The sequence below is a fragment of the Chaetodon auriga genome, chromosome 22, assembly GCF_051107435.1.
Source record: "Chaetodon auriga isolate fChaAug3 chromosome 22, fChaAug3.hap1, whole genome shotgun sequence".
Taxonomy (NCBI): Eukaryota; Metazoa; Chordata; class Actinopteri; order Chaetodontiformes; family Chaetodontidae; genus Chaetodon; species Chaetodon auriga.
This window is the reverse complement of record NC_135095.1, coordinates 18,928,932-18,945,409: the sequence shown is the minus strand read 5'-3', so window position 1 is coordinate 18,945,409 and position 16,478 is coordinate 18,928,932. Positions and strand designations below refer to the sequence as shown.

The window sequence follows — 16,478 nt, the reverse complement described above, 5'->3', positions numbered from 1 at the left end:
TAATGAACCACAAACTGTGACAGACACATGAACTTTAAGCATGAATCATTAATGAACTCACAAGACAACAAGCAAAGTTTATTGAATAGACACCTTTCACAGACACTTTGTCACCATGTGCTTCACAGTTAAAGAAAAAAATCAAGCAAATAAAATAAAATAAAACCTCAGATAAAACTTAGAAGGGGAGCAGATGTAAGACAAAAGTCAAAACATGCACTTCTTAAATTACTCAATCTGCTCCACTGATGCTGCTGTAATCTGGAATTTCCCCTCATGGGACTAAAAGGAATATTGACATTGAAATTGAAATAAAATAGCACCTTCATCCTAAAAGCTGTCTGCACAGACGGCTTTCAAAGAGTCCACAGACCTCCAGCTCATCGGGAGACTCAAGAGCCACTGAGCCTAAAGCTCGACCTCCAGAGTCTTCAGACGTGTCCGAGGTACGAAGCAAACTCCCTGGACAGGAGGCAGGAGAGCGCGGCCCGTACATCCTGTGGCCATGTTGGACTGCAGCCAGCACCAAAACTTCAACCTGAGGCCTAACCGACCACTGAATGTTTCCAAGTTTGTCTGCACTGAACTGCAGGAAATGATGTGCGGTTCAGGCCATTATTTGGTTTTAACTGTTGTTCAGTGCAGAAAGTTCATGAAGCTCATCAGGTTAAAGGAAAACAACTGAGCGTCATTAGAGCAGAAGTGAAAAGACACTGAATCAGTTTGCTGTAATTGTCCTTTGAAGTGACTGATTTTCTGAGACAATGAATGAATGAAAGGTGTATCATGAATGAATGAATGATTTCAGACACAGAGTAACACGTAGTGACAGCGTTTTCGAAAATACGGCGATGGGCGTGCTAACGCTAACGCTAGCACTAACGCAATAGATGCGAATCTGGAATTTTGGAACCAGTGCATAGACACGAATGTGGAATGTTGTGATCAGCCCCGCCCCCACAGAAAAGACCGAGAGGGGTCCTCCGGGCTGAAGGCGGAGGGGCGGACAGAAGTACAGATTCAACACCAGGGTCTCCGTGCTCACCTGGGGTCTGCGTTTTCAGGGGCGTTGCAGTTTGGGTGTCACATCCGGACGGGCCGGCACGAGCCAGCGTTTGGCGAGGTGCAGTTTTTGTGATTTTTGGGGGTTCCTGGGGGTCACAGCTGGTTTTTGAAGTGTGGTTCGATTTTCTCATAATTAGGTTTGAAGGTAAGAGGCTTGAATGAGTGAACGTCAGTCAGGGTCCTCACAAGTACAGCGATGCAAATGTGTGTCTGTGTGTGCACTTCCAGTAAGATGACTGCCTGGTTTATGGCTTCACCACACACACACACACACACACACACACACAGGTGCGTTGCACGCCTGCGTCAGGTGTGTGAGCATCTGTTACTGTTTCCTGTTCAAAGCTCAAAGTTCAGCTGCAGACTGAGACGATCCACCGACGTCACAAACACCAAGAAGAAGAATTAGAACCAAAAAGGAAATATTCCTCTTCACTAAAACCACAGAAGAAGAGCTGACAAACTGGGTGTCATGGATGGATTATACCTGAGGACGAGCGGCTCGCACCGCCGCTGATCGGCTGGTGGCCATCTTGAAGAGACAAGATAGGTACGTTTGAACCAATATGTCTGCTGCTGTTGTTGTCGGGCAGATCTGACGAGCCTCCTGCAGTGGACGAGGTTCCTCTGAGGTATCAGAGGACAGTAACAGCTGCTGGAACTAATCAGGATTTCAGGAGTTCAAATCCCAAAAACCCCTGAACAGGTTTTTAGTTTTGGTGTTTTATGTGTCTTGTTGACTCTTCAGTTACATGTTCTGGAAGTTTTATTTCCCAGCATGAAGCTCTGAAGCTGCTTCAAGTCAAAGGAGTCACGTTCTGTGGAACTTTCTGAACACTGAAGACAAAGTCAAAGTGTCCAGAATCAAGAGTTGGTACTAATTTATGAGAGCATTTTAAGCTTTTCTTCTTCTTCTCTGATCAAATACTTCTTCTAGTTTTATGACCCGGTCTGACTCTGAGCTTTAATCTGGTCCTGCTCTGAAGTTTAGCAGATCCAGTCTAAACTCAGTGACATGAATGTCCCAGAGAAAACACCCAGCGCCTCCTGACGGTGGTCATTTTATCAAAGAGCCGTCCACGTTCGTATCTGACAATGTTTCCACTCAGACCGGCGAGGAGCAGAAAACAGACGGAGCATAAGAATAAGATGTAGAAGAAGAAGTGGAGCAGATTTCTCCAAACGACTCAGCTGGTTTCATTTCATCATCGTTTACAGCCTGAAGACGTAAAAGTACCCGATACTTCATGAACTCAGCAGAACATGCAGCGTAGATTTGTGTGTCAGAGCTTTTTCTTCTTCTGCTCCATCAATCATCTGACGGCCCCTCGGATCGATCGTTACCCTGGTGACCGTCAGATCTAAATATCAGAAGTATCTTCAGCATCGTTTCCCAAAAATTCAGCCCCACGTATTTGGTTTTTGTTTTTTTGTTTTTTGGGAAAATTCTAAAACACTAGTTTCTTAGGAAATTATCAGGAAACAAAACCAATAAATGACGTAAATTAATGACATTTATGTGTGTGTGTGTGTGTGTGTGTGTGTGTGACAGGTTAAAGGTTAAGCTTTGATCTTAGTCCAAGGTTTAAACCTTGAACTCTGTAGTATTAAACTTTATTTGATCATAAACCTGTCTGCTCTCCACCACTGCGCCTCCGTCTCAACATGTAAGTAAAAGTGAATTTTACATATATGTTGGTAGATTTTACCCCTCAGAGGGTCTGAAGATCAAACCTGGGGGTCACGAGGTGACGAATGAGAGATGAAGAAGAGAAAGCTCATCATCGCAGCGGAGAGTAAACTTGTCTGTAGTTCTGTACATGCACTGACTGACTGTCCGTCCTCAGCCCTGCAGCAGCTGCTCCAGCGGGGACCCTCCTGATCCGTCCTCAGTCCCCGGCTGCAGCGCCCCCCGCTGGGCAGCATGGAGCCCGGTGCGCCCCGGCTGCCGCTCCAGGTGCTGGGAGAGAACGAGGCGCTGCAGCAGTTCTTCAGCGGTGAGCCGTCGTCGCTTCATGACACCATCGTGTTCTGCAGTGATTCTGCTGAAGGTGATCAGTCATGTTCTGTGGAGGAGGACGGGCCTGACGTGTGTGTGTGTGTGTGTGTGTGTGTGTGTGTGTGTGTGTGTGTGTGTGTGTGTGTGTGTGTGTGTGTGTGTGTGTGCAGGTCAGGATGTCAGTGGTGTGCTGGACAGTTCTGTTGTCGTGGATACGAGCATCCTGGAGGAATACCTGAGCAACGACATGGACCCCAACAGCTTGTGAGATTCTCACACACACACACACACACACACACACACACACAGCTCATCAGGATGTATTTGTTTGTATTAATAGTATGAATGACTGAATGAATTCATTTCAATGCAGTGAAGTCAATGTACAATGTTTGCCTTTAAAGTAGTGGAGTGAGAGTATAAAGTAGTGTAAAACTGAAATACTCAAGTACATGTACTGCAAAACTGTACCGAAGTACAGCAGTAAATATTCCTACAGCAGGTGAGCAGGAGTTCAGGTGATGAAGAGCATTGAAGAGGGAACGTAACACAATAAACTGTGAAATGAGTCAGTGAAGAAAACACACTGTTGAAGGTGGTGAAAGGGAAACCTTCTGTCATCATCAACCCTGGACACACACACTGTTATATAACACACACACACACACACACACACACACACACACACACACACACACACACACACACACAAACAGCTCTGACCTAGTTGGTTATCAGCTGAGTGAAGGTTGAAGGCAGAGAACGCTGCAGAGCCACAGATCCGTTCAGACAACATGAAACACAGGTCAGCTCCACGTCAAACAGAGCAGAAATGACAGAAGTCAGTTTCCACCATGAAAACAGTGGAAATCAACAAACCTCAGCACAAAGCTTTGAACACAGTGAGGAAAGGACTGAAACAAGTCAGAGAGCGAGTGGCCCGTCGGTCGTCTGCTGCGTTTCTGTTGAAAATATACTCTGTTTGTTTTTTCCCAGCATCCTCCCTGAGTCTCCTCCCGACTCCAGCTCGGAGGCCTGCTCACCTGCACAGGTTCCAGGTACAGTTCACGCTTCGGCCCGCACACTGACGGCAGACGCCCTGCATGAAATGCCTGCCTGGTTTTCTCTGCAGGCTGGTTCACAGCATTTCGATGAAAGTGTTTATCAGTCGTCTGGACTTTAGCAGTGAGATGATGATTCTGGTTACACTGAACCCGCTGGACTGAAGATAAAACCAGTGAGGCCTGCAGTGCCGGGACAGATACTGAAAGTATGCCTGCATTTATGGCATTAATTCATTTACAGTGCTTACAGTCCTGTTATTTTTTAGATTAGACTGTTGAACTTTATTCACACAGCTGGAAACCTGAAGATCGGCCAATCACGAGGCGAGTTGGCAAACCAGTGTGAGCAGCAGTACAGAGAGCTGAACAACATGAAAGACAAAGAAAACTGACAGAACATTAGCTAAAGGTCAAAGTGTCTCACATGCTGTATTACTCTGATTGGCAGACCTCCACTGCGAGCCACCCTATTGGTCCAACCAGCAGACCGCACAGGAAGTGTTCCAGCCCACACAGCGGCCCGCCCCCTCTTCATCCTGTCGCTTTAAGGGTCGAGACTCCGCCCCTGCTCACCATGAGCCGCTGACCCACGGACAGCTCCGCAGCTTGGGCCTCACTAACACTTACATCAAGTCTGGGACCTCACCTGCTCCACCTGCTCCACCCGCCCCCCTGTACCCGCACGCACACCACTCACCTGAGCACACACGCTACCTGAGTCCAGACAGCTGCTCGCAGATTTATACCCCTCCAACGCCGCTTTCCCCGACACTGCCCCCCTCCAGCAGCTACGCCACACCCTGCACCGGTCCAGGCCTGGTGTCTTCAACCTGTCTGCAGGGCTCCGCCCCCACACAGCACACCTGGTAAGCAGCCCTTCAACACTGTCAGCCTTTTAGTCTTTACTACATCACCAATTTTTGTTTTCATACCTGACACAATGAGGTAAAAACTAGCTTCCAGAAGTCAGATTTAACTGAGGTATGAAGGCGACAAAATGGTGATTCGGTCAGTCTGCCATCGGCTGTTTGGCCTGAATCCGTCTCGTCCTGCTTCAGCTCCACAGACAGTAAGAAGAGGAGGAGGTCTGAGTCTGAGGAGACGTCGGCAGGAATGGAGGCTTCCTGCAGTGAAGGTGATGGGACTCATGGTGGCAGTGTTGGTGCAGCCGGTGGCGGACTGGTGTCCTACCAGCTGCTGACCTGGGATCAGTACCGGCCGGAACACTGGAGCACTTTGTACAACAGCAGCTACCAGGCACTGTGAGTACAGACGCAGCTGCGTCAGAATCACCTGCACAGTGCAGTCAGCTCTAAACAGGACAGACGTCCCTCTGTGCTTCCAGGTCTCCCCCCGCCTACCACGTGGACACCGACAAAGGCTTCATCTACTCTGCAGCTGACGAGGCCTTCGTCTGCCAGAAGAAGAACCACTTCCAGGTCACCATCCACATCGGCATGGCCACGGAGCCGCAATACGTCAGGACGCCCAGCGGGCCGCAGGCTGTCGACCACTTCCAGATAAAAGTGTTCGGGGTCAAGGTGCCTACGAGAACCCAAACCTTCTGCCTGCACTAGTGAAAATATAAATAAGCATTCATCATTCCAAAGATGTAAATCAATTAAGATAAATTGATATCGGCTTCAGCTCCAGATTGGTCCAGGACGTGTCTAGATTGTTAGCCTAGCAGCAGTTAGCATTGGAGCTACTTGTCCTGAGCTCAGTGGAGTTGTCAGGCAGAACTCAACAAAACCCAACTTCAGTATTTCCCCCGTGTGACGCCTGAATGCCTCATTTCTCACAGCTGGAATCTCCGAGCCAGCAGGTGACCATCGAGCAGTCTCAGCCCAACCGCAGCAAGAAGCCCTTCCACCCCGTCAGGTAAGGAACACAGGAAGCATCCCTACGTGCCCCACGAGCAGCTGCACCACCCGCCTGTGGTCGACCCCGTGTGGGACTGTGCTCCACACTCACATCACATTTAAATAAGTTGTAAAAGCATAAAGATGTGAACGCACCGATCCTCCAGGGTCAGTCTGCCCAGCGGCAAAATCACCAAAGTGACGCTCGGCCGGCTGCACTTCAGCGAGACGACGGCCAACAACATGAGGAAAAAAGGCAAACCCAACCCCGACCAGAGGTGTGTGAGTGAGTGTATGAATGAATGAATGACAGGATGGATGAACGAGCAGCAGCCACAGCTACATGTCGACTGTGTGTCTGCAGGTACTTTCAGATGGTGGTTGGTCTGTATGCTGCGGTGGAGGCAGAGGAGACGTTCCTCCTCACGGCGCTGGTGTCAGAGAGGGTCATCGTCAGGGTAGGAGCACTGACCTTAAACTCCTGGACGATAAACCCTCAGTCAAAACAATCAACCTGCGTCTTCTTTATGAAACCGCCATCGATCTCACAGCAGCTCCTCCCCTCTGCAGGCGTCCAATCCGGGCCAGTTTGAGATGGACGGCGACGCCCTGTGGCAGCGCGGGGCGCTGCAGGACGCCGTGGTCTGTCAAAGCCGAGTGGGCATCAACACCGACTCCCCCGACGAGGCGTTAGTTGTCTGCGGCAACGCCAAGGTGATGGGCGCCATCATGCAGCCGTCCGACCGCCGCGCCAAGCAGAACATACAAGAGGTGAGACTGAGACGCTTAATGAACATCAGCGAAGGCCACACTGATGACCAATCAGATCACACAGCCACTCAGTCACCTCCACTAACCCCTGATGGAAACTCTTCTGGAGAACGCCATCACAAAAACAACAACGTGCTGATTGTTTGTGTAGAATTTGATCATTTCCTGCTCCGGCGCCCCCGAGTGGTCGTATATAAAAGTAATTTCTTCAACAACTTAAACTCCACGTCCTTCACCTCACGTTCAGGTTCAGTTTTCTGGCTGTTTGTTCGTCAGGTCGACTCCGAGCAGCAGCTGAAGAGAATCACTCAGATGAGAATAGTGGAGTTCGACTACAAGCCGGAGTTTGCGTCCTCCATGGGGATCGACCAAACCCACCAGACCGGTAACTGACCACGTCGCTGCGGAGTCACTGCGACGCTCAGACCGTTAATGTAGAAACCAGGTGAGTGTGACGTCGGGACATGAGCTTCTGTTAACGTGAACACCTGATGTTTCAGGTATTATAGCTCAGGAGGTGAAGGAGCTGCTGCCGTCAGCGGTGAAGGAGGTCGGAGATGTCAGCTGCTCTGACGGAGACAAGATTCATAACTTCCTCATGGTGGACAAGGTGAGCTCCACCGCTGCTCCTCCTCCTCCTCCTCCTCCTCCTCCCTCTAAGCCATCCTTTACTGATCAGCGCTGACCTCCAGCAGAACAGGGTCCCACAGCAAACAGTCCATAAAGAATCTGTGTTTCCTCTGACTCCCTCCTCTTCCTCCTCACCAGGAGCAGATCTTCATGGAGAACGTGGGGGCGGTGCAGCAGCTGACGAAGCTCACCGACAACCTGGAGAATCGGATTAAAGAGCTGGAGGTGTGGAACCGCCGCCTGGCGAAGCTAAAGAGCCTGACGGGCAGCCTGCGCTCCGCCGGGTGCGTTTACCGTCATGTCCAGCTCATGTTTTCATCCTCACTCTGTCATATTCACACCATTATTATCCGTCTCTGATTCCACTTTAATGTTCGGTCCCTGTTTTCATGTCCGTTCTACGTCTTTTTATGGGAAGCTTTGCTGCATTCCTTTGTTTTAAAGCACTTTGAGCAGCATTTCCTGTATGAAAGGTTTTCTAAGGGAACTTCAAACAAACTCCAAACATTATTATTATTATGATATTGATCATTTGTGAATATATTACTCGACCAAAATTATTAAGCAACGACACTTTTCCACTTCTTTGCTCCTATTTCTTTTTAAATCTTCAGACTTTTTGTATATACTTATAAACTTATAAATAATAAAGAAAATAGAATAGATCTAAAAATCAGTGTCAGACTCACTTTTGACTAAAATGGTTTGTTTAGTTCAGTTGACATCGTAAACAGATCAAGTGAGATGAATTTAAGCTGACCTCCAACGTCTGTCCTTTCTGTGGACACTTCAGCTGCTTCTGTAGGTCTTACGACGCCGTGGAGAAGTACTGATGAAGTGTGTGTGTGGTCGTGCATGTGCGTGTGCGTGTGTGTTGCATCATAAGCGGCGTCAGCGTGTTATCAGCGTGTCGGAGCACGTCGAGGGTCAAGGTCTCTGAAGGCCTCTGTGTGTGGCTGAGGAGCAGCAGCCTTGAGAGGCTTTGATGACGAAGACGCTGTGAAGTGTCACAAACAGCTTCCCTCCTCCTCTGCGGCTCCGTGGAGGGATTGTGGGAAATGTAGGCAATGAGTAACTGAAGCTGGCAGGTTGAAGGACAGCAGGTTCACTTCCTTACAAATCGCTGAGCGGTGCTCAAGGTCACACGCTGAAAACTGACTCACTGATGATTATCACTGAGTTATGTTTATGAAGTCATGTGTAATGAATCATTTCGGAGCCTCGTGTGTCTGTAACGAGCTCGAGCGTCGATGCCAGAGAAGATTCACTGGGTTTATGAGCGATTTCAGAGTAAAAGCTGGAATTCTTGTGTTTTCTCAAGCAGGAAGTCCAGGAAGCACAGCAGCGTGTCGACGGCGCCGAGTCTGGACCCCTGTAAGACGGGGACGGTCCAGAAGGAGGGCCGGGGTCAGAGGGACGGCCGCTGTCTGCGCCACAAGGTCTTCCAGGCCAGTGTCGTCGCCCTGCTGGCCACCATGGCTTTCTGGTGAGCCGTGATGTCACTTCCTGTTTTCCCACATAGAAATATGTAGAATTGGAAAAGAAAAATATTAACCCAGAACAATTATTGTGTGTGTGTGTGTGTGTGTGTGTGTGCGTGTGTGTGTGTGTGTGTGTGCGTGTGTGTGTGTGTGTGTGTGCGTGTGTGTGTGTGTGCGTGTGTGTGTGCGTGTGTGTGTGTGTGCGTGTGTGTGTGTGTGTGTGTGTGTGTGCGTGTGTGTGTGTGTGTGTGTGTGTGCGTGTGTGTGCGTGTGTGCGTGTGTGTGTGTGTGTGTGTGTGTGTGTGTGTGTGTGTGTGTGTGCGTGCGTGTGTGTGTGTGTGTGTGTGCAGCATCATCTCCATCACCGCTCTGTACCTGTTAGATCTGAAGGAGGAACACTTTGAGGTCGTACCTGGCAGCAGGTAAACAACCTTCCTCATTAGAATACGACTAACAGCGAGGAGCCACCTGGTGACGGTCTGTCCTCCTCTGAGCAGGAGAGCAGCTGCTTACCTGTCAGTGACATGTTGACTCTGAAGTAATCCTCGGCCTCACGGCCTCGTCCCAGGTCGTCATCAGCTTAGCTACGCCTTCACTCAGCGTTGTTGTGCTGTTGTTTGTGCTCATTGTTGTTCTTCTGTCTCAGTAACAGCAGCATAGCTCCTCTGCAGACCACCACCTGTAGCAGCACAGGTAACCCCCCCCCCAGCCTCTGTGTATAACCAGCAGCGCTGACTGGAAACATGCAGCTCAGTTGTTCTGTGCCTCCCTCTCCTCTGTACCAGTCACAGCGAGCAGTCCGCCCAGCCTCTGGCCTCCTGACCTGGACTTCTGTGACCTGCTGTACTGTGACAGGGTGCACTGCTGCCCGCCACCAGCAAAGGGCAGCACCAACGCCACCGCTGAATTAGCTGGAGCACAACCATCGAATGTGACGAGTAAGAGCAGCTCGCCGTCCGCTGCTAACAGACATTTATATGCACCAACACAGAATGGACGACTTCGTCCACAGAGACAGTCTCTGGTTTGATGTGGACGTCGTCACTGACAGCACAGAGACGTGGTCCTGGTTTAACGCTCGCCGTGTTTTTACTCCACAGAAACAAGTAGAAAAGGACTTTATTACAAACTGAGAAGCGCCAAAGACTGTGAGTGTTCACTGCCTCCATCTCTAAATCTGAAGCACACACACACACACAGTGACACACACACACACAGTGACACACACACACACAGTGTCACACACACACACACACACACACACACAGTGACACACACACACACACACACACACACACACAGTGTCACACACACACACACACACACACAGTGACACACACACACACACACACACAGTGACACACACACACACACAGTGACACACAGTGACACACACACACACAGTGACATTAAGAGACAGACTAGCGCCTCCTTGTGGCTTCAGCGTCTCTTGAGAATCACAGTGAATCTTTCTGTATTTTTCTTTTCAAAGTGACTTAAAGGTGGACGCTGTTGCCGGTAACTTTAAATAAACTTTAAATAAAAAAAGCAGCGCGTAACAGAAACACAATTAATTAATTAATTGCCTCCATTATTGTCTGTCAGGGACAAACACCACCATCCAGTCTTTCATGATCAAAGAGAACCAGCATGTGATTGACGACAAATACATCCTGAGAGACGAATGTGGGTGAGTGAAGACAGACAGACAGACAGACAGACAGACATCATCACTGCCATCATGACCTGAACGCTGGGTACTCAGCTGACCCTCACAGCACTGACTGATGCCACCGTGTGTCCCACAGGCCGGGCGTCTACGTCTACAGAGTTCCCATCAGCCAGTTTGTCCCGCTCAACATGAGAGTCACCCTGTTGATGAAGTAAGTGGGAACATCACCAAACACTGTCGCTCTGAAAGTCCACAACTCCAAATGGTTTTTTGCTCATTTTAATTGGAAATGTTCACAATTCATTCGCTAACGTCGACTGTCCTCGTTACTAAAAACACATTCATCACTCATAAACAGCATTAGCATAGCAGCATCACGTAACCAGTGTGGTTGCTAACGTAGCTCATTAGCACGCTAGCTAGCTTAGCCAGTTTAACGTTAGAATGTCAACGTTAGCATCAGCGTGTCTTCTAGGCTGCTGGTGTTTCGGCTAGCTAACGGTTTGAATGAGCTCGTCGTTTGTGTTTGCAGTGGAAACGAAGACGTGAAGTCAATAAAAATGTTGTTTTCATTTCTTTCTGCGCAGCTCCACAGAGCTGCTGGTGGTTCATCTGTGCAGCTTCAACGAGTCGGCCACCTGCTCGTCTCTGGTGGACATTAGCTTCGTCGCTGACAGCAGATACCCATCAAACACACAGGTGAGCAAGACAGACGGACGCCACGAGGACTGAAAGACACATTCATTCACATCATTTGGTTCATTTCATCCTGTTGTTAAGTTTTCACGTTCAGGTTTATTCATATTTCAACAACGACCGAGGTCAAAGTGCTTTACACGAGACAGAATATGGAAATACTCAGTACCTCAAATTTGAACTGAAGTACAGAACACGAGTACATGTATTTAGTTACTTCAGTCGATACTTTAATGTGTTTTATGAACACCTGAAGTTTCTGGACTTCGACAGAAAACATTTAATGGACTCATTCACACACAAGTTGATCCGAACAGGTGTGCGATGGAAAGCAAACACGCTCGGATCAGCTTGTGCGTGGATGCGCGTGCTGCGTTCAGGGGCGCTGGGGTTCCAGTTCGCTCACTCAGTTACTGCTCCAGTTAATAATGCAGAAGTGTGAGGAAACACTGATGAATTATGGATGTGTGGCAGAGTTTCCTTCACACCAGCGTGACTGCGTGCTAATCACAGCCGTGCTCACGTTAATCCAGGACGCGGACACACGGTGACAACCTCACTGTCCCACACTGGACACACAAAGACAGCAGAGGTGGAGGAAGGACTCAGACTGTCTCACCCTGTAACAACAAATCACAATTAATTTGATCATCAAACTCACAGCTGACGTCTCTGTCTGTCTGTCTGTCTGTCCATCCATCTGTCTCTCTGTCCGTCCATCTGTCTCTCTGTCCGTCCGTCCGTCCGTCTCTGCAGGGAGAGCATGAATGGCCTCTTCACGTGTCTCGTCTTCATCACAGCTCGTATCACTTTCGCTCCACGGTTGCGGTAAGAAACGACATTTTCTCAGTCACACACACACAAACACTCAGTACAGCTCCACATGTGGATTCATCCGCCTCTGAAAATAGTCCCAGCAGACGCTCTATGTCCTCCTGTTTGTTTAATACAGATGACAGTGAGCAGCCGTTTGAATCAAATCATTGAATACTGCAGTAACAGAAGTACCTGTGCGTGTGTTTCTCCTCAGGGCCAAGCCGACTGCAGTACTGACCATCACTACGTGGGGGCGCTCTTCACTGACTACCACTTCCACTTCTACAGACGCTGCATAAACTCGTAGACACACGTTTAATGTATTGAATATTTCCTTTCCGCAGACTGTCACCACGACCGTGTTTCTGTTTTTTAAAGCGTTTTTATTGTGATAAACGTTCGATTTCACTGCGTAATCACATCAGATGTTCTGTTTACTGTCTTTTATTCTCAAAGTGTTCAGCTTGTAGAGATGCAGACTGATGGGAAACGACACAGCAGAGACTGAACTGATGAAAACATGACCTCTCAATTCATCCAGTCACCAGAGAATTAACTTCAAATCCAACGTCTGCAGACGTGGAACTTAGACATCAGTTAAAGGAAGGAGGTGATGCTCTACATGAGAAAGAAGAAAATAATAAATGTGATTTTTTCCCCCATGAAAAGTTTTACCCTTTTTAGGCCTGTAAAAATGACAAAAAGACAAGTCAGAGTTTGGTTGAACAGGTCACGAGTGTCGAGGATGTTCAGGTGTAAAGGGTCAAAGGTCAGAAGGGCTGTCAATCAACTGAAGTACAGAGTATTTAAATAACTTGATCAAATGAGGTAGTTTCCAAAAAAGATGAGTAAAAAAGTAATTAAAAGAGAGAATAAGGAGTGAAGAGGAGAGGGGAGGCGTGTCCGACTGATGAAGAGCTGAAAGTAACTTATGAAAGACGTCGGCCGTCGTTTCAAAGTCAATCTTCTGTGAGCTGAACGTCCTGACGGCTTCATGTCAGATGAACACAAGTTTAATAAAATGTTTAAAATCCACCTCTTCTGTCTCGAGTCCCCGTAAGGCTGGTGTTTTTCACGTGAGCTCCCTCAGCTGTAAACACACACACACACACACACACACACACACACACACACACTGATGACTAATTCAGGTGGAGGAGGCGCAGCAGAAACACTGAACTAATTAGGTGTCCGAGACAAACGTCTCCGCTGGAGGACGAAGGTGAAGTCGCAGGATGGAAGCCATGCAGAAAACACACAGACAGACGGAGACGGACGCTCGGACGCTCGTGAGTTTTACCGTTTGTGTGTGGAAACGTGTGTGAGGCCGAGAGTCTGCACTCAGCTGACGTGTGTGAGGGTTTGCTCACTGAAACAAAAGAGCTCAATCCTGAAGAAATCAGGTTTTCTCTAAAGAAAATATGTTTAACTAATGAATCTAATGTCATAATCAGGCTTCATGTTCCATCTACGCTGAAGGAGGACTGGCATCAGTTTCCACTTCATAAATCTGAAAACTCCTCTGTACATTTACTCGAGTCTTGTACTTCACTACAAATTTGAGGTACTTGAATTAGTATTTTGTTTTCATGCCACTTTCTTCTTCTACTCTTCACATTTCAGAGGGAAATAGACTTTTTACTTCATTACATTTATCTTTAGACGTCTGTAGTCACTAATTACAAATGAACTCAAAACTCAACACACATTTTTTTCTTTGATCTTTTTGGATCTCTGAGAAAAACTGAACAAATACACAAACACCAGGTGTAACACAAGCAGGTAACTAATCTCTACTCAGCTCTGTGTGTGTGTGTGGGGGGGGGACCGGTCAGCGTGTCTGCAGCAGTGTCGTCTGTCAGCCCAGAGACTGACGGACAGATGTCTCCTGTCACCACACAAACTGTCTCCGTCTCCTCCTCTTCAGTCAGTCCTCAGAACATGTAATTAACTGATACTCTATCCTCTGTGTGTGTGTGTGTGTGTGTGTGTGTGTGTGTGTGTGTGTGTGTGTGTGTCGCAGGGCAGGGTGGGAGCTCGGCATCTCTCTCAGATTCAGGAGGAGTCGGACAGCAGAGAGCACAGGTAACGTCCTCCTCATTCACCGCATTAAAGGGAGTTCAGTCATGTGACGTTCATTGTTCTCGGTCACCTAGCAACAGTGTTCTCAGGACCGAGACAACTTAAAGGCCTTGAACGCAGCACGACCTGCTTCTTCATGCTGCGTTCAATCTATATTGGAATTCTGACTTTCCCACTTGTAGCGTTCTCATAAATGTCCAAATCATGATTCTGACTTTGCTCAAAGCTTCCAAACATCGCGGTGCTCTGAATGTGGTGTTATCCGGTTAATGTGGAGTTCTCGTGTCCTAACAGGTAAAACGACAGGTGACGTTATTTCCTTCGGCAGAGACTTCAGGACGTCCCTCCTCCAGAGAAAGTAGTCCCGTCCTGGAACACCTCAGCATGCTGATTTAAACATTTAAGACAACACGCTGAGCAGCAAGCTGACTGCATGCTAAGCTAAGCTAAACCAGCTGTTCGCTGTCGTCCATATTTAGCAGACAGACATGAGTGACATCATTCTGAACATCTGTCTCTGCGATAAATGGTTGGTTCACAGTCCTCGAGGTCAGGCGACAGTTTTAACATGAAGTTAACGTGTTCAACGTGTTGAGGTTACAAATGAACCGAGTTTATCCCACCAGTTTATGTCAGCTTTGACAAACACTGAACAACGTGCCTCCTCATCAAACGAGTCAGTGTTTACGTTCTTGGACTGGTTTGGTTTATTGGCAGCAATTTTTTTCTTAATATAAATAAAAGAAACACGAAAAACAAACGAAATCAGACAAGAGCAAACAAAAGCTGGGATGGAAATATGGCTGAAGAGGAACTGGAAACTCAGCCTGGACAATCTGATAACAGTGTGTGTGTGTGTGTGTGTGTGTGTGTGTGTGTGTGTGTGTGTGTGATACTCTCCACCGAAGCACGACCTTGGCAGAGGGATTCGTTACCGTGATCAGACCCAACTGTAAACAAATCTGAATGGAAACTGGTTTACATGGATGAGTGTGTGTGTGTGTGTGTGTGTGTGTGTGTGTGTGTGTGTGTGTGTGTGTGTGTGTGTGTGTGCTCTCATACCTTCATTAGCTCTGCCACTCAGCACAGATGCTGCTCGACAAGCTCACAGCGTGATGAAGTGAAACATGAACTCTTCACTCTCTCTCAGCGCCTGTTTCCTGCCTCCGATCGTCGGGCAGCAGCAGACAGGTGGAGCAGGTAAACCAGGTGTGGACGAGGCAGAGAGACAGGAAGTGACCCGCCTGTCTGACCCGGCGTCTCTGGCTCTGTACGAGCAGCAGAGGAAGCTGGAGGAGAGCAGGAGTCTGCTGGAAGAGGTAACATTTAAAACAGTGCAATTACCCCACTGTGGGCTCATGGATCTTAGATGAGGTTTGGGGTGAACGCGCGCCATCTAGAGGCTGCAAAGAAACACTGACGTTTGTCTTCCGAGCAAAGGAAATGATCACGTGACCTTTATGTGTTTTTATCCTCAGCTGTATGTTTCAATATTTACTGTAATTTTGTTAAAAGTGTACATTTATTCTGAATGTGTGTGTTTTTTGTATTGTGTGTGTGTGTGTGTGTGTGTGTATTGTGCTCTAGTCATTGTTGCACATTGTTTTTATAAACTGATTTTAATGGAAAAAAATATGAATAAGAGAAGAAAGAAAGAAATCTTTTGCATCTCTGCACCATCTGGTGGCAAATCGTGGTATTGCATGTTCTCCTATTGTAGTGGAACAGGATCATTCAGCTGTTAATCTTCATTTTTCTTATTGCCAACAAATCCCAAGAAAGACCAAAACATGTCCGTCTGTCTGTCAGCTCCGTCTGACTTCAGTAGTGTCCTCAGACAGCTGCTCACTGCAGTTTCTATTGGAAAAACAGGAGGAAAAAGAGCGTTTATTGGGGACTATTTTCAGCAGCGGATGAATCCACATGTGGTGCTGAAGTGAGTGTTTGTGTGTGTGTGACTGAGTCAGAATAAACTACAGTGTGTGTGTGTGTTCATGGAGATGAAGGAGGAACAGTGAGGCTCACTGAGGAGTTTAAATGGAGGTCAATGTGTGTGTGTGTGTGTGTGTGTGCGCGTCTCAGCTGGCTCGTATCGAGGCGGAGCTTCGACAGTCTCTGCGTCTGGACGTGGAGCGGCAGCAGGAGGCTGAGTTCCTCCGTCAGCAGGAGAACAAGCTGCTGAGGACAAACCTGTGTTACCTGAGCCTCAGCCAGCGCGTCGCCAAGTAAACCTGCACTTTCTCCTCAGACACAAGAATTTCTGCTCTTAAGTAAAATTTGGAATGCAGGATTTTTCCTTGTAACAGAGTATTTCTACTCTGATATTGCTACTTTTACTTC

General features: G+C 47.9%; 1 protein-coding gene across 1 annotated transcript; it reads left to right on the top strand.

Moving 5' to 3' along the window:
* The first annotated feature begins 2,918 nt into the window (after positions 1 to 2,918).
* On the top strand, positions 2,919 to 12,955 carry myrfl (myelin regulatory factor like). Its single transcript, XM_076722536.1, has 23 exons — positions 2,919 to 3,062; positions 3,235 to 3,328; positions 4,061 to 4,122; positions 4,577 to 4,994; positions 5,187 to 5,390; positions 5,474 to 5,669; positions 5,933 to 6,009; positions 6,158 to 6,268; positions 6,355 to 6,448; positions 6,561 to 6,761; positions 7,038 to 7,146; positions 7,262 to 7,371; positions 7,530 to 7,675; positions 8,716 to 8,877; positions 9,223 to 9,294; positions 9,519 to 9,565; positions 9,658 to 9,810; positions 9,973 to 10,020; positions 10,478 to 10,562; positions 10,681 to 10,755; positions 11,132 to 11,243; positions 11,997 to 12,068; positions 12,271 to 12,955. The coding sequence occupies exons 1-23, from the start codon at positions 2,990 to 2,992 to the stop codon at positions 12,361 to 12,363; spliced, it is 2,814 nt and encodes a 937-aa protein (XP_076578651.1). The 5' UTR covers positions 2,919 to 2,989; the 3' UTR covers positions 12,364 to 12,955.
* The last annotated feature ends 3,523 nt before the right edge of the window (positions 12,956 to 16,478 follow it).